Genomic DNA, 25,448 nt, shown 5'->3' with positions numbered 1-25,448 from the left:
TTATGATAAATATATTTCTCATGTACTGCCATTTAGACAGTCCAATAGTAGTGGAAAAACTTGTTTAAACACTCCAGCTTGACCATTTCACCATATTTGCTCAAGATTTTCACAACTTTTGGGTCTCCAAGGCTTGCAATCACCAGAGTAGTGGAACAGTACACAGTGAATCCATACTTTTTCTGAGAATTGTTAAAATTTGCTATCCTTGTTTATTTCTTGGAAGTTAGTATTTGGCTGGGTACATCAAGCATTCTACATCTTGCATACTGTAAAGTGTTCCAATCCATAAATACTAAATAGTACGTAGTATGCAGTTTTGGACAATAGCATTAACTTGTAGGGGATGACATCACAATGACACTCACTCGTATGGGATGCTCCTGAAGACGATGTGGTCCAGCAAGGTGATCTGCTCAGCTAGCTCCATTGCTGACAGTGATTCAAAGCATTCAGCTTTGGGGTACTCAGCCTGGGAACAGACACACACACACAAACACTTATGCTCTTGTAGTTTTTGTGATTAATTCATGGTCCCTGGGAGAATTACGATTTCCATCTCCCCACCTTCCATCTCCCCACCCTTAAATTGGGACAAGTGGTATCACATAAGTGGCCACTCCCAGGTCAATGAAAGCAATCACCTGGCAGCTGCTGCTGCTCACCACTCCAGGCATGGCACCCCAGCTATTCCTCATGTTATAGTCTTGCAACCTTGTTTACCTATTTGTATAGTGGATGGCAAGTGGCTGGGTCACACCCTTTTGCTTGTTTGCTCACTTTATGTTCTAGTTTCCTTGGTTACGAGAGGGAGATCTCTGGTCCTAAACCCTATTTAAGGGTGGCCTGAACTCCCTTCAGTTATTTAGCCATCCAGCTACATCTACTTGTCTGAAACAACAGAATGTGTACTTCGGTTCGCTCTCTTAATAAACTCTGCCATATTAGATTTACTCTTTGGCGGCTCATAAGGCTGGCATTTAACACACGCAGATGCATGCGTGTACACACACAACACACACACAGTTAGAAAAATAACTTTCTCAAAGAAGAACTGAAAACAAGGGATACATACACATTTATACTTCAAATATTATTCTTCCCTAAATTATGCTTACAGTGCAACACTAGCTACTTCATGCTCTTCTGGTAATCCAGTCATAAATAATTCCACTATCGATCTGAACTTGTAAAAATGCTCCATTACATGTGAGACTAATCCTCTCAGACAGCAAATCTGCACAATCACTGCCCAACAGGCTCTGGCCTGCTTCACCAAAATGAAAAGTAATAAATCCTAATGGTGAGTATGTTCACACAGGGTGCCCACGGGATGTTTCTCCGCTCTGAGCATGTTTTCAATCAAGACAGAGCATTGGTAATTAAAATAATTAAACAAGGTGGAATACTGCACTCCCATAAATAGTCTGGAGCACTTATCTTTCATATGTCTGTGAACTGCATCTGTCTCACTGAAGACCAGGTTCAGTATGTAGTAACTTGTGTGTAGCATAACTGTAGTTCCTTACAAACACAACACAGATATCACAACTCGGCCATCATTCTCCAAGGGTGGAAGGTAGGTAGGTACTCTAGGAGACTGGAAAGACATTCAGTGATAGATCACTGTGATTGGCTGACTTCTAGGGAAAACTTCTCTAAAGGAGGTTCTTACCAAGATGAAGTGGAGCAAAGGACAGCTTTTCTGTTCCATGACAAACAGAATGCAGGGTGCTTTTGTTAATGGTGGAATAACTGGTCTATCTACATCTTTATTCTTATCCTTTTTTGTTAGTTTTTTTTGGACTGGTGATGAGGGAGTGGGGCTTTGTAAACCCCACAGGTTTTTCATGTCTGAATAATTTTTTCTCCACAGTGGGGGAAAAACGCCGACTGGTTCAATGATTCACTGAAAGCGAACACAATCACTTTTTTCTCCATCAACACTAATCTCTTTGATCAAAGAAGTGACATGTTAAACTTGCATGATACAATTATTATAATTAGCCATACTAATCAAATGATACAGTTTCATGTTTGCACAGCCTAAGTAATTTAACACATGACAGGACAACACAGTTGGGTACTGGGGGAAATGCACGCACCATCTGCAAAATGTCCTCGATCCTCAGCTGGGCGTCATCCTGGTCATCCTGAGTGAGAGCGCTGGCGGAAGAGAGCATTCTGTAATGCAGCTGTAATGCCTATCTGCAAAGCTACAATGTCTGCTGCCTGCAAACAGCAGAGCCTGTCTGACATACACTGCAGCTGCCATCAGTTGAAAAAATTAGTTTTTTAGTGACATTTATGCCACTGGTGTTTCTTGAATACATTTTAAACATAAGTGGATTATGATTCTCAGATAAACTAACATGTTGAAATACATATACAGCAACCTGAATTATAAAACAAGTTTACTTGCATCACTTTCAATTACTACAAAATGTCTGCTTACATGCATATAGTACAGACAGTAGACATACATACTGTGCATACGTGTGTTAATTAAAATTTTTGTGAAATAACAAAATTCCATGTATTGGAATAACATCCTTTGTGAACAAAAGAAATGCTGGTGGTGGAGGCCTCCATCACAGAGTGGAGCTTCTTTGCCATTTCAGTGCAAATCCACCAGGGTTCATAGGATGCAGTGTCACGTAGAGGGCGCTCTCCTGCACCTCAGTATGTTGGCTGTGGCTTTCCTCTCCTGGGGCAGCAGGTCAGGGTCACGAAGTACCTCCTCCAGCAGGCAGATCACACCCATCTTCAGCTCGCCATTCATCTCAAAGTCCTGCAAGCATAGCCATAGGGTTTGGTCAATTCCTTGCAAAATTCCTTGCCGTGCACATGTGTGTGTGTGTGTGAGTATGTATGCTTTTTGTTGCCTGTACAGCAGTATAATAAAGATTTTAAAACCACAAATTAGATTTTTTTGAATGTACACTAACTGACAGAAGCTGACAAACAGAATGTACCTCCACTTCAAAAGAGTGAAACAACAGCAGAAGCTATTTTATGGACTGCAATTTTCTCTACAGCTGTGAAGTGCAACAATAGTTCAGTTCTGTGGTGACAAATTCAACAGGCTAACTTGCTAACAACACCCACCTTCTCTATGCAGCTGAATAACATGAATATCAAATAAGGCTTGGAGAATACATACTGTAGTTACTGGGTTAACTATTCACCAGAGCTCAGAGTAATCTTCCAATGATATTATGTTAGTTTTAGCCCCACACACCATAAAGCACTGCTGTGGTTTTGCACACTATATTTGGTCCTTCATGGTCATGTGACCATGTGGCAAATAGCATGTCTTGTCTGAGGATGGCATTGGTCAATATCCCTTGCTAAAAATGCATACTGACACAAATCAGAGATCCTCTGATCACTTTGCATACAAATGGGAAGTGTGTATGTGAGGTGGGGTGCAGTGCGGGGGGGGGCGGGGGTAATTATAAAGGCTGCATAAACCTGAGAATGCTTGGAGACCCAGTGGCGCAGGACGTTGAGCACTCTGTTGGTGGCCGCCCTGCGTATGATAAACTCTTTGTCGCACGTCCTCTCTGAATTGTTGAAACCTGGACGTGTCAAGGAAGAATGCGTTAGCCTACAGCCACATGTCATAGCCTATTATTTAAGCTATTATCTTACACTGTTTTTGTTCCTTGACCTTCACTTACAAAAATACCCATCAAATAATGTGTATCCACCTGCCCTGTATGTTTTTCATTCATATTAAATACTACCCAGTATTGACCCCATATTCGCATTAAATCCCAACTATGTTTAGCAGAGGATTAATAATGCTTTTTATTTGAAATGTGCATTTCAAGAAACCCAAGGACACAGTACAACACAAATTACAACAGGATAAAGAGCAAAAAAAACAGAAAAAGAAATATGTAGGGGCAAAGGTGATACTACCATTAAAAATAATGGCATGAGGGCTCCCGGGTAGCTCACTCTGGCAGCTCACGAAAAGCACCACTTGCCAAGCGTGAGTGAGCACCATGGCGAGCAGCCCCACAAGAGCAGCGCATAATTGGCTTTGCATCACTCAGGGATACGGGAGGGATACAGTCGATAGGGATAAACAGCACTGATCGTTGCTGAAGCGACTCCTGCTGGTTGTCAGTGCCTAGCTCTCTCCACACAGGCATGTGAACAGCCTCTGCCCCTGCTCTGCGCGCGCAGCCTGGCTCGTGGCTACAGTGTGAAAAGAAGCAGCTGGCTGGCAGGCTGGTTTCGGATTTGCCTGCAAACCGTGGATTGCCTTCACTGTCCTGAGCTGGCAGCAAGGGCCGTATATGAGCTTGCTTGCTTGTACATAGTTTTCAAATTGGACATTCCAGATTCATGTGGGATTGGAGATGCCATATTTAAATAATAATAATAATTTTAAACATTAATATATAGCTAGCAGAAGGGGATACAAAAGGTAGAAGTATGGGATGGGTGAACTGAGCAAGGTATAGCCAAGTCTAAGCAGATGGGTTTTGAGTTCCTGTTCTGAAATACTGTAGAGAGTCCAGGGTTCTGAGGTGAGAGAGAATGTTTCAAAGCCTTGGGGCAATGCGAGTGAAAGCCCCTGCTCCCATGGTGGAGGGGGGGGGGGGTCTGAGGAGTACTGAGGAGACCAGGAGAAGATCATGGACGTGAGTGGGATGAGACGTAGGTCGGAAGGATCTAGGGTGCTGTCCTGTCACCGGGTGTAGCAGAGGCATGGGAAGCCCCGGCTGACAGACAGAAGGGGGCTCACCTGGGGGGCTGCTGTGCCCGGCGGCTGCCGTGGCGATGGCAAAGGCGGAGGCGGGAGACACGGCACACCGGGGGCCCTCTGCTGTCTGGCCTGGTGGGGGGGGGGGGGGGGGAGAGGAAGAAGACTCATTTTTTGAAAAACATTCTGTATATTTAACACCACAATGCTCAACAGAACAAGCTAGACATTACAGCAAAGATAATTGAAAGAAAATAAACAAAAATAATAAAAATCTATGTAGAGTAAAGCTTACCTCCAGGCTGCCTGTAGCGTAGGTGTCGAGGAGTGGAGGGCGACCGGCAGGGTGACACATCGCCCGATTCGCTGGCCGAGGGGGTCTCTGGAATGAACTTGTCCAGAGACACGGACTCCAGAACAGCTGTGGGGGAGCACACAGCCTCTTAACCACACCGAGGGAAGTCTTTCCATTAGTCATGCAATGTGATGTCCCATGTCTTTTAATGTTGGCAAAGTACACCTCGCTGCAAATGTCTGTATTTGCATTATATTGCTATGAATCTTTATGTGCAGGACAAAATACTGCAACTGTTGCCATTAAAGGTTTTTTGTTCTATTACAGTTTGTACTGACAGCCTCAATGCTGTTATAACAGCTGTGGAATAAATAAAAATGTGAGCTTTCTAACAGGGTCTAACTAAACACATATGAACCTGAACCCTCATAGCCAACCTCTCATAGCCAATCCCTGTCTCCCTGTGTGCAGTGAACTCCACAATGTTTGTGACAAAGGGATTTTTTTGTTTTGGATTTGGCTCTGTACTCTGTACTCTGTAAATGGCTTCACAGGTAGGTGTTTCAGATTAGTCCCGTGTGTCCAAATGCTTCCTATGTGCAGGGATAAGAGAGCTTTCAGTATCTAGTATTGATTCAAGGCTTTAGATTGGCATTTGGCAACACGAGGACCAGAGTTATGCCAATGAAAGTCAAGGAAGCATTATGAGGCTGAGAAATAAGAGAGAAACAGTCATAGACATAGGTCAACCCTTAGGCTAACCAAGACCGACTGCAAGATGCAAACTACTAGTTGCCGGCAAAAAGAGGATGGCCAGGTTACAGTTTCCTAAGGAGTATCTAAACAGCCAGCAAAGTTCTGGAAAAATTTGTTGTGGACAGATGAGACAAGGATATCTCTTAAATTAGAGTAAAGAGCAAAGTGTGGATGCTAAAAGGAATTGCCCAAGATCCTGAGCACCCCCCCCCCCCCCCCCCCATCTATGAAATATGGTTGTGGGAGTGGGTATGTATGGCTGCCACAGGTACAGGCCCATTTGTCGTCATTGATGTAACTGTTGATTGCAGCAGCAAAATGAATTCTGAAGTGTACAGAAGCATCGTATCTGCTCAGGTTCAAGCAAATGCCTCCAAACTCACTGGACAGCACTTCATCCCAAACTTACTGCTAAAGGGACAAATGGGTTTTTCAAAACCACACTGAAAAGTTCTTGACTGGTCATGTCATTTGCCCAATCTGAATCCAATTAAACATGCGTTTCATACGCTGAATAAAAAACCTAAAGAAACTAGGCCCTGAAACAAGCAGGAGCTGAGCGCTATTCATAGAATACCAAGCACACCTCTCAAAGCTGGCATATCATGTGATTTGCAGTTTTAGGTGATATTACCCTGCTAGTCTGAGACACAGAGGGAGAGAAAGAGGTAGAGAGAGCAGAAGTGAGGGGGAAGACAGAAATAGAGGAATAGTGAGAAAGAGTGAGAGAAAAAGAGGAAGGACGTGGAGAGAGGGAGACCCGCTGCCTACCCCTACGGATGCTGCGCCGCAGTTTCCCGCAGAAGGCGTCGATGCGCGGAAGCTCCGCCCCTTCCTCCAGGATGCCGGGGCTGTGCTCGGGGGAGGAGGGACCCCGGCTCAGGTCCAGGGGGGCCTTGGTGCAGCTGGGCGGGGGCGACATGGTGGGGCTGCTGGCGGCCGAGAGGGAGGTGGTGGACAGGTCTAGGGCGCCCACCTTGGCGCTGACGGGCGAGCTGAGGGAGAGCTTGCGTGTGCGGACGGGGGAGGAGGTGCGGGAGGGGATGGAGAGGGGTGGAGGAGAGGAAAATTTGCGGCACAGCCGGGGGGACTTGTCGTTCACGTGCTCCCCGCTTCGGCTGCTCTGGTTCGTGGCAAAGAAGAGCTCCAGGGACCTGAAGCAAGGCAGGCATGGGGGCAACATTTTTTTTTTTGTTCTCATGTTCATAAGTTTTTCTCACGTCACCTCCTGGTAGTCGTTTTGTATTTTTTGCTCATGTTCAAGTGAAGTCTTTTGTATTTTTTATACTTATGAGTCTCCCGTGTCTCTCTGCATTTTGGTCCACTTCACTATGCTTGTGCATACAGTATGTATACATACAAACACACTGTGTATACACACATACTGTACACACATACATGAATACATGCACATACATGTTTACTGTACATACATATACACATACTGTACCCATTGTACATAAACATACCATACACACATAAACATTTGTGCAGATATACACACATACCGTAAAGACATACTGGCATTTGAAGACGCAGACATACACATGCCGATAGGTGTAGGCTTAGGAGCATGCTGTGTCCAGTTTTTACACTGGGAAAAGGGTTATGGGTCAGCATACCCTTTTATTAGTGGAGCTCTGTACCCCTCCAGATAATCTTGAGAGGAACAGAGGCTTCTGTCAGACACTAACATAGATGAGAGATGCACTGCAAGACTGGCAATGCGATTGGAAGAAGGTTTCCCTCATTACATAGGGCAAGAGATGTTACTATAGGTTTCACTTGGCAAAGTAACTCTACAGTAGTTTGGCTTGTCCCACAGGGACACTGAGGGGAGCTCAGTTGACATTCACAGAAAAAGTGAGTAACCTAGGCCACTGCAAGAAGGGCATGATGGGAGATTGAGTATTAATATGCAGGAAGTGATGAGAAAGAAACAGCCTGAACAAGCACTGAAAAATCAACTAATAATTTTGCAAAGTTATATTTTGCAATACTCATGCAAAGTTTAATCCAAGTAAAAACGCGGACTTTTAAAATCAAATACTTGTGAAAGACAGATAAGAACAGCTTCTGTTCAGAATGTACTATGCCCTGTCCAGATGGGATTAGTTACACTACTGGAAATCAGGCCATGTCCGGTAATGTCCTTTTTTACCAGCGTAATTCAGTTATTTATTCACATTCGAAATGTCATTGATTCTTACTGGGCATGCAAATAACAACAAATAATAGATAATTCCGGATTAAAAATCCTACTGCAAACTCCAAGGTCCTCTGATTCTATTACTTTTTGGATCAACATGTCTTTATGTAGTTGGGAAGGTGTTACAAATACATCAGGAAATAGCCTCGGTACATCAGGAAACAGACATGCTCCCTCTGTAATTTTGGGGAGTAATAAAGGGAAAGGGTCTTTCCCTGCAGATCGGCCATTGAAATCACTGATGTGCAATGATTTTAAAAAAAATACCACCACTTTCCTGCAATACTAATCCTGTCAGGACAGGGATGTAGTTAATACATTTTATTAATGCTTTTAATTCATACATTTAAAAAAGAAGTTTTTGTAAATGTATTAATGTTTTGCAGTTACTTGTCACCTCCTGAAACTCGTCTCAAAAGCAATAAGTTGTGCAATGTGTCAAGAGACAGGCAAGAATCCAAACCACTTTCACCTCGTGGGAAAGCCGTATACAGTATGAAAAGGAACGGTCTGAAACACGTTGCTTGGTGGAAGAGCTGAAGATCAGAGATTACAGATACCGAATAGGGCTTAGGTGTCATACTGCAACACACCAGTTGCAGTGGCGTGAAGGGACGAGGCTGGAGGTCATGCAAAGATGAGCAGAGATAAGCAGGCCAATCAGACTGTCAGAAATGTTTCTATAGCAATGCACAGGGTGGAGGGGGGGTGGGGGTGGTGGGATGAACATTACTTTGACTGGTCCAGGGCTAGCCTTGTGATCTTCAGGCTGTAGTCAGGACAGATGGAGGTGATGGACAAACGGTCACACGAGTGATACTGGACCCTGTGTGTGACAGTGAGGGGGAGGGGACTGTGAGTGACAGCTGCTGATGATGTCACAGTTCATGCACTCCAGAAGAGTCATGGTCATCTTCCTTGTTTACAGCACAAAGAGCACACATACACAGAGGCACAAGATGTAGCAACACGCAGACAGAGTGGAATGAGATTACAGTAACATCTGCCATTGCAAAAATGTCTTCCATAAACAGCCTGAAAGACCGTTTTCAGTCCAATTTGACTACTGACATGAAAAAATTATCTAGCTCTGACATGTTTCCTTGCTGAAGACAGATCTGTGCAGTAGATCTTTATTTGCTTTGTAAAAAAACCTCTTCCACACTAACATCTGTAATATCCATCTCTAGTACCCTAATAGTACCTTAAACCAGAGAACAATGCCATATTGAACATCAGACCACTTCAGGGAAAAATATATATTTACAAAGATGTGGACTAGAAAGGGCTGCTGCACAGAAAACAAATGTAATTCAAGTAATGTTCACTTGGATCAACTCCAACTATTTTTACTCATTATAATCAATTTATTAATTTTAAACATACAGGTGTTTCCTCTTTTTTTAAATGTATAATTCTATACTGTAATTTCTCATGTGTCTGCCATGTCCAACAAACAACATTTACTATGGTTCTTTTCAAAGCACACACCCAATAAGATAACAATGAATTAAACTTTTAAAATTAAATACATAACCTATGCTAGAATATTTTTCATGAACACTAAATTATTCTGTTGAATCTGTATTGAGTTATTCTGTTAATTATGTCTCGCACAGCTAGAGTGTTTTGAGAATTTTCCTCCTCCTCCTTCATCCTGTGGTTCCACTGCTTTGCGTGTGAGGAAGAAGTGGCCAGAGGGGGAGAGCAAGGGCACAACAATTAACATTACAAGACAGCTAATTTAGACGGTCTTTAGCAGAAAAGGTCTACCTTTGCATGGAAAAGGTCATCGTGTCTGGGAACATCAGAAAATTAAACACACAAATAAAACCAGAATACAAGATGACATCAACGGGAAAGACCCATGGAGCACCAGGTGATCAGATGTGTGACCTGAGACACATCGGCTAACCTGGAAATGGGAAGTCAGATGCTTATGACAGACACAGCAGTAAAGAGAGGGGGTAACAGTGCACAGAGTGGGGGATGGGGACAATGAAGGATGTGAATAACAAATGCACATGGCGGTGTCTGAATTTGTTGTGGAGGAGGATGGGACTTTTTTGGGTGGGACCAGTACTTGGGGTAGGCCAGGGGGATGGATCAAAGCTGGGGGTGTGTCCTCCCTTCAGTAGAGGTGTGGAGATTGAGGTGTTCAGGAGGGGTGTGATGCCATATTAAGCAGGAGAAGGGGGCCCCTGATAGCAGTGACCAGCCCTGTTTAATGGACCAATGTGAAGCAGGTCTGAGGACTGCAGTGGATTGGCTGGTTAATCTGTGGAGCTGGGCGCTAACATGGACCAGTGCGTTAGCAGAGTGAAGCTACTTTCAGGGCATCCATAGAGCTGTCACATGAACATACTCTTATCCAATTTGCATAGCTTACCCTTTCCACAACACATTGTGGTGTCCCAAAACAGGTCCTGGGGCACGCTGTGTAATTTGAGTTAGAGCAAACTGTTCTACTTTTTCTTCTCTAATTTGAGTTTGTTTTTTGTTTTTTTGCCAGCGATAATGGGTTCTTATGTATTTGTATTAACACAGGCATTCAAACAAATGCACTTAACAACTTTACATAATCACAAAAGCAGCTCTAGCTGCCAGTAATTGTATAGATAATTACATTTAGAGATATCAAATGATTGTCAGTGGTCACTTAAAAGCATAATCAAACATAATAAAATATAAATAAAAAATAACACTTGAGAATTCCTTGAGGATTAGCGCTGGGAAACAGCAAGTTGTTACAGTGCATTATCCCATACTGAGCAGTCACAATGCCACAGCTCCCCTGGGACTCAAACCCATGACCCTCTGGTTAACAAATCAAGTTCTCTACCCACCCTGTTGTGCACGTACCTGACAGGGATGGATGTGAAGGGCTTCTTGTAGATGTCGGCCAGCTTGTCCATGACGACGGCGGCCGTGGTGAAGATGCGGTAGGTGTGCAGGAAGGTGTTGAGGAAGTCGATGGAGAGGAAGCGCAGGTCGGTCAGCCTCTCCAGAAGCCGCTCCACGCTGGCGTAGCGGATCTGGGGAACCTTGCACGAGTTGAGCGTCTTGCTGAAGCAAATGTCAACATCATCTTTATGGAGACGCGCGTCAGATCTAATGAGAAGCACAACCAAGCCGCTTGTGACCCCGGGGCTCTCCGTCATCTGGCTAGCACTGGGGTTCGGGGGGGGGGGGGGGCGGTTTGTTTGGACGCCAACACATATATATTAAATACACAAGGTGAGGTGGGGTGGGGGGGGGGGGGGGGGGGGGGGGGGTGATGGCACAAGACTGTTGCTGTGCTAAGTCTACGAACACTTTGGTAAATGATTGAATCGGCGGAAGGATTCGCAAAGGAATGGCCCTGCCTGCCTGGGCTTGTGTTTTTGGCATCGCAATGATGAGAAGTCAACCTACCGACCAGTAGAGCATGCAAGCAGGTCACATTCTCCCGTCACAAAGATTACTATCAATATACGTAAAATGGACTCCCGTTATTCAGGATATCAAACTACTTTAAGGAAAAATTTGACATGTTGAAATGTGGGATTTGAAACCAAATTGTAACTTCTAAGGTTTAATTGTCAGTGTGTGTTATTAACGTAGCCCTTCATGTCCATGCTATAATGATACAGGGGCTCCCCTGCATCCCAGGCAATAGTTGGCGAACTCCCTAACCCCTTTGCTTAACAGAAGAGCTGCCAGGGCCAAAGTTCCAATGTCCTCAGGAGACATTCTCAGCTCAGATTGTGCTACTTTGCAAATGCATGTTAAACATCAAAAAAGGGAAACAAGGGAAAAGAAGAAGACAACATGTGGCAATTCACAGTTCACACGACAATACAAGTTAAAAGAGAGTATCTTCAATAATACAGCAGCTCTGCAAAATAAACACAATTTGTCTGACAGTAACAACATGCACATGCAAAACACATGACGAAAGCCATCTGAAACTTCCCTCACAGTGAGGAATCAGTGGATTAGGTTAGTTCTGGTAGTATGTTAATCTGAGTGCTACATCTCATTGTGACACTGGCCTAGATTCAATCAACAAGTGTCCTAAACTTGATACTTCCATTTATTTAGAAGTCAAAATTACAGATCAGTGTTGACTGAATCCCAGGCACAGTCTGGCAAGTTGACTTGCAAGCATTTGCAAGCAAACACAATTTAGCATCTAACTTGATGTAATTTTTTGATTGTCCCGTTGTTTGTTTGGATCCACAGACAGACATAGACAATAGAACGAACAGAGAGGCTACACAGGAGGTGGCATACTGTACAAAGTGCCAACCAGTCCTCGGTCAGGCCCTTACTTAATCATGTGAGGTACAGTGACTTTGGAGTTCTCCTCGAACACGCTGGTCATCAGGCCATTGCAGCGAATGTTGTCGATGCACTGTGCAGAGGGGACAACAGAGTTAGGGTTCCATTTCCCAAAAATGGGCAGAATTATTTTGGATTTCTTCAATGTTCATTTTTTTAACACTGTATCACCAGTAAATGTCAATGTTATATATCATTGTGACTGATTTTCTGGGAACCAGATCCTGACAAATTCCTGAAAAGGTAATAGATTCATTCACTTCAATTACCAGGACGCATATCTGTCTTTCTGTATCGGAAGGGACTACGTTGGGGGCAGGATCTGAAAGGGTTTAGTAAAACTAATTTTTAGAAAACAATAACTGAAGTTATGAAGACTCCCTGGCCCACTGAAAACTTTTAAGCACCATGGGATACCAGAAGTGAAGTGACAGTTATACTGTTTCATTTTCTAATTTATGAGTGTGCGTGTGTTTGGTAGTGATGAATCCCAGTTGGCTCTATGACAGCTGAACCTGCTAATACATTTATAAATGGGAAACTGCAAGTAATCAAGGAAAACAGTGTTAAAAAGACAAAGCAGATGTCTAAATCTGGCTTAGCCACCGTGTTCCCACACGTACCCATCTGTTTTCAACTGCCTTAGTGTACAAAGGCCTGCAAGTAATACAGTGATGCACAAATAAAATACACTGAGCTGAATCTGTTGTTTACATTGCAGTCTACATTGTAGTTCCCCTCAATGGAAATAAGATGAAGCTATACAGACAGAGTAGAGCTAAAGAAAAATCTGTGGAGGCCAATAAAAAGCACTCCACAATAAGGACAGTTAGCAATTCAGTTAAAGAGCACCTCTGGAGTCTCTGGAGTTATTCTAAGATTAATCAGGCTGTTTCGTTTGCTGTGTGGCATTGTCTTCACAGATACAACGAGTTAAAATTGTCAACATCATATAACTGGGAGGAAATATAGTTTAGACATATTTTTTTCAGGTGAATGCAGGCCTCTTGGCATGTAAAGCAACTGGGGTTTGCTCACCTGGCTGATGTCACTGGTCCACGCCGCCTTCTCTTGCCGGGAGGGGGCCAGAAGGGCAACTGTGAAGGAGGGCCCATCCGACGGCTCCACCACAATCTTGAACTCCAGGTGGCTGAACACCTGTCCGGCCACGCAGGCTGCAGAGACAGAGGGGACTGGAGTATTCATCCAGCCAATACTGCCACCGAATTGCAAGCTACCGTCTGGAGGGCCCCTACCCTTACCCAGTAGAGCAGGAGAGTCCAATCTAATTGGAGAAGGGCAAGCCAGTGTGGATGCCAGCTTTTCTCGCCCAGCACTATCACATCTGATTCAGTTAATTAACAAATCATGGGTTTCAGTGAAGGCCTTGACTGCTCCAATCAAGTGTTTCAGTGTTTAGCTGGAGCAAAAACCTGCTCTGATTCCAGCACTGCTTAGATAAGTTTGGACACCGCTGCATTTGCCTCAGGGGAGTTTGAAAATAGGGACACGAGATCTCACGAGAGGTTTTATGTTTTTATGGTTATGTGGTCTGTCACCCTGGAATCCAGCAACATTACCTCGTCACCAAAAATCTAGGCACCTTTAAAATGAGGCAGAATGCCCTTTCCAAAAGTAATTTCTACTGTGATGGCTATAGAGGTGTTGACTGTGGATGACGGTGGTTATGTTTCCTACTCACACTCTTCATCGCTGGCGTCCAGCTCCTCGATTAGCGTGCACTCGATCAGGGAGAGCGCCCCACCCTGCTGCGTGTGGGAAAGCGCAGGTGTCTCGGATCATTGTTCAAACCCATGCTAAGCACTGCCAACACTGACCCTCATTCCTCTGTGTGCTCTGGCTCACTGCATATCAACCCCTACCAGGAGCACTCATCCTGCTACCCCCCCCCCCCCCACCTTTGAGAATTCATTGAAGTAAACCTTTGTCATTTAATTTATTAAAAAATAACATGCTATCATATTTAATACTATGCAAATCAATCAATTATTTTCATGCATATGCTGTTATGATTTTTTATTCATGTGTGCACAGAAGCATATACTGTAGCAAAATCTCTAATCTATTCTTAACCATGCAAGAATGGGGACATCATATATTGCATATAATATTACAATTTATAACACATTGCTGAAACATGCTGCTGCAAAACCACAGTCATATGATCGCAACACCACACTGTTTTAGGACGTGTACCTAATGATTAGATACACACTTTTCTTAAAGAATGTGCAAGAAAGAGGAGGAGAAGGGAATTGGGCTGGGTGGTCAGATGGAATAAAGCACTCTTCAAAGGAAAATATCTGAGTGGAGAGAGAAAATAAAATGGCTTTCCTCTAAAGGGCCCTATTGGAGAGCCTCACAGCAGGAGGCTGCTGTCCACAGCCCAAGGGCAATGTTGAGAGATGCACTTCTATTCAATATGTCAATTTATGAGCAGTGCTTCTTCAAGAACAATGAGAAAAACAGTGAAACTCTTTCTGTCAGTGGTTTCACCGAAGCACAATAGGAAATGCCCAGCAGGAGATGGAATTAGATGTTCCACAGAACTCATTAGTCACAGGCATCAGCATGCATCACATTTCATGGTGGACAGTTCAGGTCAAGACAGCAACGACACATCAGAAAACCCCTGCCCTCATAAAATGATTGCTTTCAGTTCCACAGATTGAATCTGAGTGGCCCAGTGGCTGGATCGCTAAGCATTTCTCTCACTCGTGGCGCACAACTGCAAACAAAAAATGAAGGAATGAGGGACATGGAGTGCATTCGAAAGAGAGGCCAGATGGAGAGCAGGAGGTGGTTTAATTTCAGTGAGCAGCAAAAAGAGCAGGAGCGTAAGAGACCGAAGCAAGGCAACAGAATTGAGCTGTAGCCGCCTCCCTATCTATTTGTATATTTATCTCTCCATCAGTCCAGCTATCAGGGACAATGCACGGTTAAGAACACTCATGGCATGAATGCAAAGCGTCTATTGGTGGTACCTTGTAGGTGATAAGAGACGAGCTTTGTCTCAGCGATCAGAGCTGACAGAGAGAGAATGTGGGGGCGGGGCCACGGCTGGGCCCTCACTCACTTTGAGCAGGTGCAGCTTGCCCCCGGAGCTGCGGGTGCAGATGAGGAAGTGCTTGGTGAAGAGGAAACACTGTCGCTCGCCCTCCTTCTTCAGGGAGAGAGAGCCCAGGCGCACCTTGCTGAGCTTCCCCCTCTCCACTGAGGGCAGCTGGATCAGACAGCCTGGGAGAGGGGAGAGCCGGGGGGGGAGGGACAGCAAGAGTGTTAGGTTCCGAGCATGTGCCTATTTATTCAGTACATTATTTAGTAATGTTAAGCTTAATTTGGGAGTGTTGGCTCCATCCTCTGCAGTGGAGAATTCGGAGGCGAGCTCTGCTAGAAAGGAGTTCAGCATTTCTCCATAGCTTCCCCACATTAGGCTCGCGATTGAGTTTCTTGGGGGGGGGGGGCCTCCTTTCGGTTTTTTTTTTAGGGTTGCCAATATTGGACAGTTTGTTGTGGTGCCGTGCGGACTTTGCAATTGTGTCGGTCAGTTGCAATGTACACCCATAATTATTCACATAGTATACCAAGTGCACAAATAGTTCATGCGCTCTGTTAATTTAATAGTTTAATTCCAAATGGTGTGCTATGGGCGCCCTAATTTTAGTATTAAGGCAGTAGTTTGTGGCAGCATTGTTTGATGTTCTATTAAGCTCTTTGAGCCCAGTATGGGGCTGCAGAACATTCAGTGTTGCTACTATAGCACTATTGTGTAATTGTTTCTCTGGTTGTTTTCTTAATCCAAGCATGGATAATATACTGCTCTCTTGAGTAATGTCATTGCTCCTACTAGTTATATATTATTACTGAAGGCTATGCCTGTTGTCAATATCTCAATTGAAATGTGCATTGTTAATATAATTAATTGATTATTTATGTATCATCGTACTGTACTGATACTGACCATTCCCTGTATTGTACTGACACTTGCATTGCCTTATTTGTTTACAGAACCACACAAGCCCATACACATTAACACCATGCCTGAACCTCTCCACCAAACTTCAGTAAATTGCATTAACCCTACTTCACGCTCCTGCCTCTCGTGTTTTGACCAATGTCGTGGAGGCAAACAGATGCACCTCATCTTACCAACCAATATTAAGTATTGTCCTTCAGCAACAAAGAGACAGATGGTGAGAGATTGAGAGAGAGAGAGAGACATGGGGGAGAGGCGTAACCAGATGTAACTCTATAGATAGACAGACAAACAGGCAGAAGGGGCTTTCAGCCTTCATGACTGAGCGACCGACCTACCACTGTACACTTATCGTGGAGTTTTCACCATGCCATGTGACCACCTCAGGCCTCCTCCATAATAACAACACAATATTTTTTCTCAACTCAAAGAGCAAAGGGCCAAGAGTGACATCAGTGTGCCACACTGGGCCAACAGCCAATGAACGGGCCGGTCATAATCCATCTGTCTGTGTGGCTGAGGCCAGGAGGCCGGCCCCTGTGAACTCACCCTGGCGCACAAACGTCTGGCTGGTGTCCAGCAGGATGTCGCAGCCCTCCACAATCATGCGCTCGATGGCCAGGTTCTTGCGGATGTTCTCCGTGTCGCTCACCTCGTCGTGCATCACCCTGCGGAGACAGCGACATGCTGACGCCCAAGGCCCCTTTCACAACATATTAAACCTCGCTAGTCTGATGGGCATGACACAAAGTCTATATTAGGGGCTTCCAGCCTTCAGGAGCTTTCTGACCCCTTTTTCCTACCGACTTCAATCGTTTCTTTATAATATAAATATGTTCTTTACTGGAAGATCCACGTAAAATTTGTCTGCTAATATCCCAAATATGATCAACCCTAATTCTAAGCCCTTTTAGATGCTGCCCTTTGAGTTAATTTCAGTGTCCCCTTTTATCCAGCTGTTAATTTATTCTGGACGTGTCACTGATGAAAGACTACAAATGAAGTGGCTCCCCAAGTCTCAATAATTCATGCACATGTTGACTCAGACAGATAGACGCCACACGCAGATGGCAGGCAGGCAGATGATGTACGATCTGAAGTGGCCTTTTATGAAGGATTTGATTGTTTCTTTTTTTCCAGCTCAAAATAGTTTTTTGGATCATAAACCCCTGTAGACCGTGTTGAACACCATGGCGTTTTAACATCGGTTAGCATTATGTTTTGGTGCCTGCGATAATTAAATCCCTCCTCCAAAGCTGTTACTGAGCAGCTGACATTTTCAGCTTGCCATTAAATGCCCCCTATGTGTTCCCGAAAATCATTATCCCAGATGTCCCCCTCTGAGCAACTAGTCACTCACTGCCAGCACTACTACTTCACAAGTGCTTTAAATGGAATGACTTTCAACAAAAATGAAACTAAATAAATAAAGAAATGATGTGACAGAAAGCATAGAAACACTGATGACAGCAGAGGGGCACAGAGGAATAAATACAAATTGCACAGTAATGTTAAACAGTACACTGTACACACTTCAATAGACAAGGCGATGCCAGGAGCAGTGCAAAACTTAATTTTGCTTTCAACTGAAAGTACATGAAATGGACAACTAAAACCAGTTCTTACAGATGTACTGAATAAGCACAGTAGGCTTATCAGCTTCAGATCATTCACTGTATGCATGGATATCAGTGAGATTAGCAGCTTTAAGGTTATTAGCTGCTGCTGGGGTGTCCCTGAACTGCCTGTTCAATCCCACAGAGATGCGCTGGTCCGGACTTTGAAAGAGGGACTGGAAGTGTAACAGTTTAACTCTGTGACATGTTTCTGCCCACACTCCCTGACTCCTCTTCCAGCCACGCCCCTGACCCCTCTGCTGCCAGGCCAGCCTCACCTGGACAGCTCCTCCAGTTTGGACTTGGCAAACTCCAGACTCTTGCGCTCCACGTGTTCATGAGGGGTGTGGGCCAACAGCTCATGGAGCGTGATGATGTACCGAGGGATCTACCAGAGAGACAGACGGAGAGCAGAAACAGAGGGATAGTTACGACGACAGGATAGACGATTCAAGGGTCTGGTGATTAGGGATACATCAGTGTCTGGATTACCAGAGTAAGATCTGCATGTTAATTATGAGGCAGTTGCACCCATTGCATGACGGACACTTTGACCACAAAGGTTAGTGGTGCTCAAAATGCAGGTGAGGGATAAGGTTATACCTGGAATATAGGAAGAGGGTTGGGATCCTGAGGTCAGGGGTCAGGGGTCAGGGTTCAGGGCAGTACCTGGAACATAGGGTAGGTGAGGAAGGTCTCCAGCATGCGGCCCTCGCAGGCAGCATTGGCCTCATACTGCTTCAGCAGCTTGTCGAAATCCCGGTTCTGCTTGCAGTTGGCCAGCACCTGCAGGCTGTACTGGTGGTTGCGCACAAACTCCTGGTAAATGTTCAGCATCGGCAGCAGGATGTCGAAGAGGTCGGCTATGAGCACAGGCATGAGATACAGAGAGGCGTGAGAGCAAGTACCACCCGCACAAAGACAACGAACAAAATCAAGTCGAAATTAAGAGAGCAAGCCCAGCTTCCTAACCATTATTCTACACTGCTGCCCATGTGGTCCCTCTGCCAACTCTTCTTACCATGATGTGCTCTCCTGAACTGACGGAGGAACTTGCAGTGACGGAAAAGACTGACGATTACAACTAGGCATCCCAATTTAGGCAAATAACAGAAGCTGGATTGGATCCTAAGTGTGGAGTGCATTGGAGCGGGAACTGGTAGGTCAGTGCAGTAGCTTGTACATGGTGCCGCATCAGTGTGTTTTTCATGTTATGCCAGCCACATTCTAACGTTTACTGCAGTCTCAAATTTCAGGGTGTGCAATCAGCAGCAGTCTGTCACTTACCTAACACTAATGTGGGCCAGTTGGCTATCCTGGCCTTCAGGCCTTGGTGAAATATCTCATGAAGAAACATGATGGTCTCACTGAGGAAGAAAATACAAGCAAAAGATAGCAAGATTTGCAAATGCATAAAGGACCTGTACAATCTTTTGTCCTTCCACCCCCACCAAAACACACACACACACATACACACACACACAAGGATGTCAGTGTGCACACGCACCCACAAAACATATGAGTATACACATACACACAACATATGAACATACATCTACACAGAGACAAACAAACACATGCACAGACAGACCTACACAAATGTCAACACACTGGTGTTAAGGCCACACCTGTTGAGGAATATGCTGCTGACATCGTCGTGGCTGATGGGTGGCTTCTTTGAGCTGGCGGCCATGCGCAATGGCCGCAGGAAGCAGTTGACCAGGATGGAGAGCTGGTGGACGTATTCAGTCTCGGCCTCCACCATGTTGAACACAATCTGGTTCCTCTTCCGCATGCTCTCGGCGTGGGGAGAGCAGATATAGTCCTGAACAATGATCTTCCACTTCCGCCTGCACAGCCAGCCACGCATGAAGCTCTGCACCTACAGGGAGAAAGCACAGGGACAGCCCACTGCTGCAGTTACACACACTCCAATCTGAAGTTAAACGCACTCAAAAACCACAGTTAAACACACTCAATTCTGCAGTTAAACACACACAAAAACCACAGTTACACACACTCAGAACTGTAGTTACGTGCACTCAATTCTGCAGTTAATCACACTCAATTCTGTGGTTAAACATGCAATTCTGCAGTTAAATGCACTCAAAAACCGCAGTTACACACAGTGAGAACTGTAGTCACATGTATTCAATTCTGCAGTCATATGCACTGAAAAACTGCAGTTACGCATGTCCAAACCTACAGTTACACACACTTCAAAACCACACTTGCATGCACTCAAAAAGTGCAGATACGCAAACTCAAAACAGTCCTACAATGTTCAGGAGAACCTGTGCATGTGCAGATCCTGAGCACAGGAGGGTGTGCTGCAGTTGGGCATTCGCAGATACTCGTTACTGATGTCTTACTCTGGGCATTCTGTAAACTACTGCCATTGTTACTATGGTGTCTCTTCCAGCTGCTAGGTTTGCTAGGGGGTCTTTGACCTGCAAATGATTTATTTATATACCACTTTTCATACATGTCCGTAGCACAAAGTGCTCTACAGAAATAAGAAAACAAAGTAAAACAATAGCACAAAATAAAACAGGGATACCCCATATATAATTAATTGAAAACTCCCCCTCCAGCCCCTTCCTAACACAGGAATACATTAAAACATTAAAAACAATAATATTAAGATAATACAAACAGGGTTAAAAGAAAATAATGTAAAAGCCTTTTCGAAATGACCAGGAATCATTTTTGGACCACCGTTACCATTCATACAGAAAGTAACATCCAGGTTTAGCAACACCATCCTGAGCCATCAAGGCCAGATGTTCTGTGGGCTTTTCTCAAAAGAGTAGCAAAGCTTCACTTTGACTGCAGTGGGATGGGCAGAGCTCAACCAAAATGAATAGGCACGTCTTCAGAGACAAAAGCTGCAGAGGAAAAGCTTTAGCTTACCTTCTTAATCTTTTTAATATCGGGGTCCTCCTCCTCCTGGGTTACCTGGTATGGCCGCATCCTTTCCTTGGTTTTATTCAGGACAACAATCTAAAGGAAAAGAAAAAAACAAGTGAGTATGATTATTATTATCTACAACCAAGTATATTCGTACATATATTCAACGTATTTATACCATTTTCACATTTTCACGAATTTTATTTGTTTTTCCAAAGTTAGAGATAACAAATCGCAAAATAACAATCACAAGTGCTGCAATAAAGGAGCATGCCTCGAAGATTAAGGGAAAGATGGGTTAGTCAAATAAAATTTTTATTTATTTATCTTATTTTTTAAATGGAAAAAAATGGCATGTAGTCAGAAAAGGCACACTTTTAAATTTGTGGAAAACAGCCAGTGAATCTGTCTTCCAAAGATGAGTGAATGAGGAAGGTTACATATTGTCCACCACCAGGCAGCAAGGGCAGAGAAGGGCCTGAAAGCAGCAGCTGCAAGGGGCTGAAAGTGATGGGGCAGCCAGCTGGCGTGAGGATGCTGAACGGAGAGGTCTAGTGAAGTGGCCGGGGTAATTGTTGTCTGGAGATAGGAAGGGGAGGTGCCAATCCTAGTTTGGTATGTCAGTGTGTGTGACTTGAATTGAAAGTGGGAAGCCGCCAGAAGCCAGTGAAGTGGTGTGGGATTGGTGAATTTAATTAGGTTGAAGGCCAGGTGGGCAACATCAGCCAATCAGCAACAGACAGTTGCCACCTAGACTAAAGAATGCATAAAATATATAATTACAACATATACAGCGTACACTACAATACAAATACAGCACTATACAGCACAATAAAAGTAAATAAGCTACAACACAAACATTTCCTTGATTGTGGGAGTCACTTGTTAATTTACAGAGTGTCAACCAGACATGCTTGAAACAAGTATTACTAGGCATTGTGTGGGTTTTTGCAAACACAGGCTTCCAAATGAAACAATAAACTCATCCCAATAAATACAATTGCCTTACATGTCTCTCACGAGAGTGGTATTCACACTTCCTCCAGCTATAAAAGGAAATTGTGAATTTTATTGCGCGGTGAATTATTCATTATCGGCTCAGCAATGAAGGACGAGTTGGAAAAACTACACTCATTGCATTAGCCTTTCGGTTTAAAACCATGCGTTGTATGGCTGTACAGTTTGTTATCACTAATCCATATGTGCAGGCATTAAATATTAATGCAGCACATATTGTTAAACTGCATATTCAGCGTAATTTTACAACACATCTGCTGATGTGCCAAAATAAAAGTTAATTCATAGCTCTACATTTTTTGTAGCAGTGCAATTTTAGGTATCTAAAAGAGGTTTTTAAGTACCACTGATAAAAACAAAAATTACTCTAGCCCCCTGACACAGTTCATTATTAATGACCAGTAATTGTGTTATGTAATTGTACTTCCATAACTGTGGTAAACGTATCCATTTAAGAACCAACTCTATTCCCTCAGCAGCCTTTTAAAAATCACCCATGAGACATTGTCAACGTCCTGAAAACCATAAGCGAACAAATGAATTCAAAGCAAATCTGCAACATGCTCCTACATTAATGCAATACACTCTCATAGACTTTTGTAATGCAATCTTTTTAATACTATTGCATTGGCAAGCCTTGTAGCTGAGACATGAAAGGTTTAAATGCATTTACAGTATAATTATATAGTTAGAATTTTTCATTTTTTGGAAGGAAAGAAGAATAGAATTAATAACCTAAAGCATCAACTGGTGTAACCAAAAACCTACCTCTTAAGCACTGAAAATCAAATTCAGTTAGATTCAGCAGAATGTTATTTATCCCAAAGGAACAATTAGGTTGGACAGAACACCAGAGTCAGTGCAGACATGGAATACTGTACATACAATAACACACAGCAGACAACTCTGCAGTCCAGCTGAAAACCCACCTCAGCCTTTAGCCTCTCAATTTCTGTGTCCTGGTCCTCCAGCTGTGTGCGAAGCTGGTTGGCTGCCACCTTCTCAGTCTCCACAATCTGCACCAGGTGGATGTACTTCTGCATCAGCACCTCACGCTCGATGATGAGGTCGGAGTAGCTGAGAGAGAGAAGGGCAGTTTCACACTGTACTAGTGAAACCACAGCATCTTAATCACATTCTTGATCATGTCAGAGTCACCGGAAAACAGTGCATTCTGATGGTGCCACTGACATGGGGGAACATAAGACATGCACACCTTTAATGGCACGGAAAGCCCAGCACTACTGTAAGAAAGGTTTGTTTAACCGAATATGTTACCTGTACCTGAGGCAAGGGTGTGTGTGTGATTTACATTACGGCCAGGCAAACAGGCCGTCTTTTCCACGTACAAGCTGTCCATTTTGCCTGAGCAAACTGCTAATTTTAAATAAGCACTTTCCCTAGGAAAAGGCAGACATTCCGAGAGGTATTGGCTGAAGCACATAGGCAACAAATGCACAGCAACAAAACGTTGCATTTTCTGTGGCCACAGATATTTACAAAGAAGCTGTCCGGGCCCCATTCCCCGCCCTCTGTCCCCTGCTATACCTGGCCTGCTGGATAGCCTCCACCCACTCCTCGCAGTCAGGCTCCTCCTCTGTACGCAGTTCCAGTGGCTTCTGTCCATCATGGCCAAAAACCACCAAGAAGTAATGCTGTGGGAGAGCAAGTAGGGGGAGAGAGAGCCGAGCATCAGCGATCAGTGCACAGTCAGAACGCTCTCCCATCATGCATTGGTGCATGTGCAAGCCGTTCACACAGGCAACAGTCATACATCAAATCTGCAGGAAGCGACTCTGACGGCCTACTCACATCACCACAGGCAAATAATGTTTCATAACATCTCCCCTTATTTCACTCCAGAGGACTGCAGGCGGACAGTCCTCCATATCGGTATATAAATATTTCCCCAATAAAATATAAATATAATACAAAACATACCCCCCTAACATTCTGCTGAACAAGATGTTCTACAAGACAACTCAAAAAAATCTGCCTGAAAATAAAAATCATCGGTAGCCTACCTAGTTGCTGGCATCTCTACGGTGAGAATCTCTAACCCCATAAAACGAAACCCCACCAAAGACAAAGATCCTTGTTAGAGAAACATCTACACCTTAAAAGCATTGCAGTGTTTGGGGACTGTTCTACTTTTTTCTTTTTCTTTTAAGGCCATATACTGACTCAAACAATACAGAGTAGCTATAATACCTGTAGCTACAATATAGAGTAGCTATAGTGCTATTGTTATTTGGGTTTTTCAGGGCTTAATGCATGTCTAGTTAACGCTGATGATCATCATGGTTGACAATGGACAGAAAACTCCATAAACAGACCAAAAATGATGTAGCTTAATAATTGCAGATGCATCCTATCATTAATTAGCCACATATTCCCAAAAAGAAGCAAAAACAGGATGTGTAAATGAAGCATTTTCACTTTAACACCTAAAAAAACTAATCATTAAAATTGTTCTACCCCAGTAACAAAAGTACAGTTAGTTATGTTAATTTCCCTGTGTCAGTGAGCACTTCCCTTTATGGTCAAGCACTCATACAGGCAGCTCCTCACAGGAGCACTCAAACCAACATTAAAAACAGTCATTTTCTCCTGGGCTGGATTTCTCCACTTAGCCCCACTCGCTAACATGCAGTGCTAACATGGAGCTACTGCAGCAATGAAGAACAATTCTGAAAACATTAAGCATTGTCTGGCTTGCAGCCCATCACTGAGAGGAGAAGCAGGAAGGATATTTGGTGAACCCGTGGAGGCAAACCTTGTGCCCCACTGATAATCAACTGGGCTCTTAAGAGTGAGCATAATACTAACGGTCACTCTGAATGACAAAACTGAAAAAAAAAATTTTTTTAAAGAAATGCCTTCAGGAGATGTGAAAGCATACACATGAAGCACCCTCCTCATTGTTGATGAACAATTTCCAAAGAAACCTGGATTGTTTATGGTACTCTTTTGCTAATCATACTGGGGTCGGGGTTGAGGCCTCAGGTAGACTGCAAGGTAATTTGAAACTGACAAAGTGAACAAAGGGTGCATTAGGCAGCAGAAAGCATAGTGACACTGGCCTCACAGAGCCAAATTTATTTGCACCAACACATTTTGCACCAGCTCAGCAAAACAACCAGGCAAATGTATTGATGTGCTATAGTACCAAATTTACTCAGCTTTATTCATGATTTTTTAGGGAGAACTGTTCATACTGCGTTCAGATCATGTCATTTTTATTATTTGGACCGAGAAAGATTGTTAAAATGTCTCCCACTCAGCCAGCTAATACACTGTCCACTGGCAGCCTGCCATTGGCATGGCTGTCTGTCCTCTGCATGCTAACTAGAGGACAGGGAGCTGAGATGAAGATCAGCTGTTAAAAGAACACACAATCTGATGAATGTCTGCTGCTAGTACAGACCGCAGTAGCGCTTGTTTGCAAGATGCTTGGCAAACCAAATGCTGGTAGCAGCTGAGGTCCAAAACTTGCTTGTGTCCAGTACCTCTTTCTATAGAGGTTACAGATGATGTGAAGCACTCTGGTTCACTTGCTTTTCACCTTCGATAAGATATGGCCCTGCATTCAAATCTGAAATTGA

The 25,448-nt window shown here is 43.9% G+C and overlaps 1 protein-coding gene across 2 annotated transcripts in view; it reads right to left on the bottom strand.

The window, feature by feature from the left end:
• LOC118212137 (ras-specific guanine nucleotide-releasing factor 2-like) overlaps window positions 1–25,448 on the bottom strand; it is a 47,651-nt gene that overhangs the window by 6,535 nt on the left and 15,668 nt on the right. Inside the window, exons 2-22 of one of the 2 annotated variants that reach the window (XM_035389764.1) lie at window positions 23,392–23,498; window positions 22,773–22,920; window positions 20,830–20,919; window positions 19,545–19,798; window positions 19,204–19,283; window positions 18,586–18,779; window positions 18,195–18,304; window positions 16,850–16,968; window positions 15,401–15,561; window positions 14,006–14,072; window positions 13,342–13,478; window positions 12,294–12,376; window positions 10,843–11,091; window positions 8,714–8,806; window positions 6,543–6,925; window positions 5,016–5,141; window positions 4,763–4,852; window positions 3,475–3,581; window positions 2,679–2,791; window positions 2,106–2,166; window positions 369–472 (exon numbers count right to left, since the gene is read on the bottom strand). In XM_035389764.1, the coding sequence (XP_035245655.1) occupies window positions 369–472; window positions 2,106–2,166; window positions 2,679–2,791; window positions 3,475–3,581; window positions 4,763–4,852; window positions 5,016–5,141; window positions 6,543–6,925; window positions 8,714–8,806; window positions 10,843–11,091; window positions 12,294–12,376; window positions 13,342–13,478; window positions 14,006–14,072; window positions 15,401–15,561; window positions 16,850–16,968; window positions 18,195–18,304; window positions 18,586–18,779; window positions 19,204–19,283; window positions 19,545–19,798; window positions 20,830–20,919; window positions 22,773–22,920; window positions 23,392–23,498 (2,876 nt within the window). The remainder of the gene's footprint in view (window positions 1–368; window positions 473–2,105; window positions 2,167–2,678; window positions 2,792–3,474; window positions 3,582–4,762; window positions 4,853–5,015; window positions 5,142–6,542; window positions 6,926–8,713; window positions 8,807–10,842; window positions 11,092–12,293; window positions 12,377–13,341; window positions 13,479–14,005; window positions 14,073–15,400; window positions 15,562–16,849; window positions 16,969–18,194; window positions 18,305–18,585; window positions 18,780–19,203; window positions 19,284–19,544; window positions 19,799–20,829; window positions 20,920–22,772; window positions 22,921–23,391; window positions 23,499–25,448) is intronic. The other variant, XM_035389765.1, reaches the window with a different exon arrangement.

This window comes from Anguilla anguilla, chromosome 14 (genome assembly GCF_013347855.1).
Source record: "Anguilla anguilla isolate fAngAng1 chromosome 14, fAngAng1.pri, whole genome shotgun sequence".
NCBI classification, from domain to species: Eukaryota; Metazoa; Chordata; class Actinopteri; order Anguilliformes; family Anguillidae; genus Anguilla; species Anguilla anguilla.
Note: the sequence above shows the minus strand (reverse complement) of the source record. Positions and strands in the feature narration are given on the sequence as shown.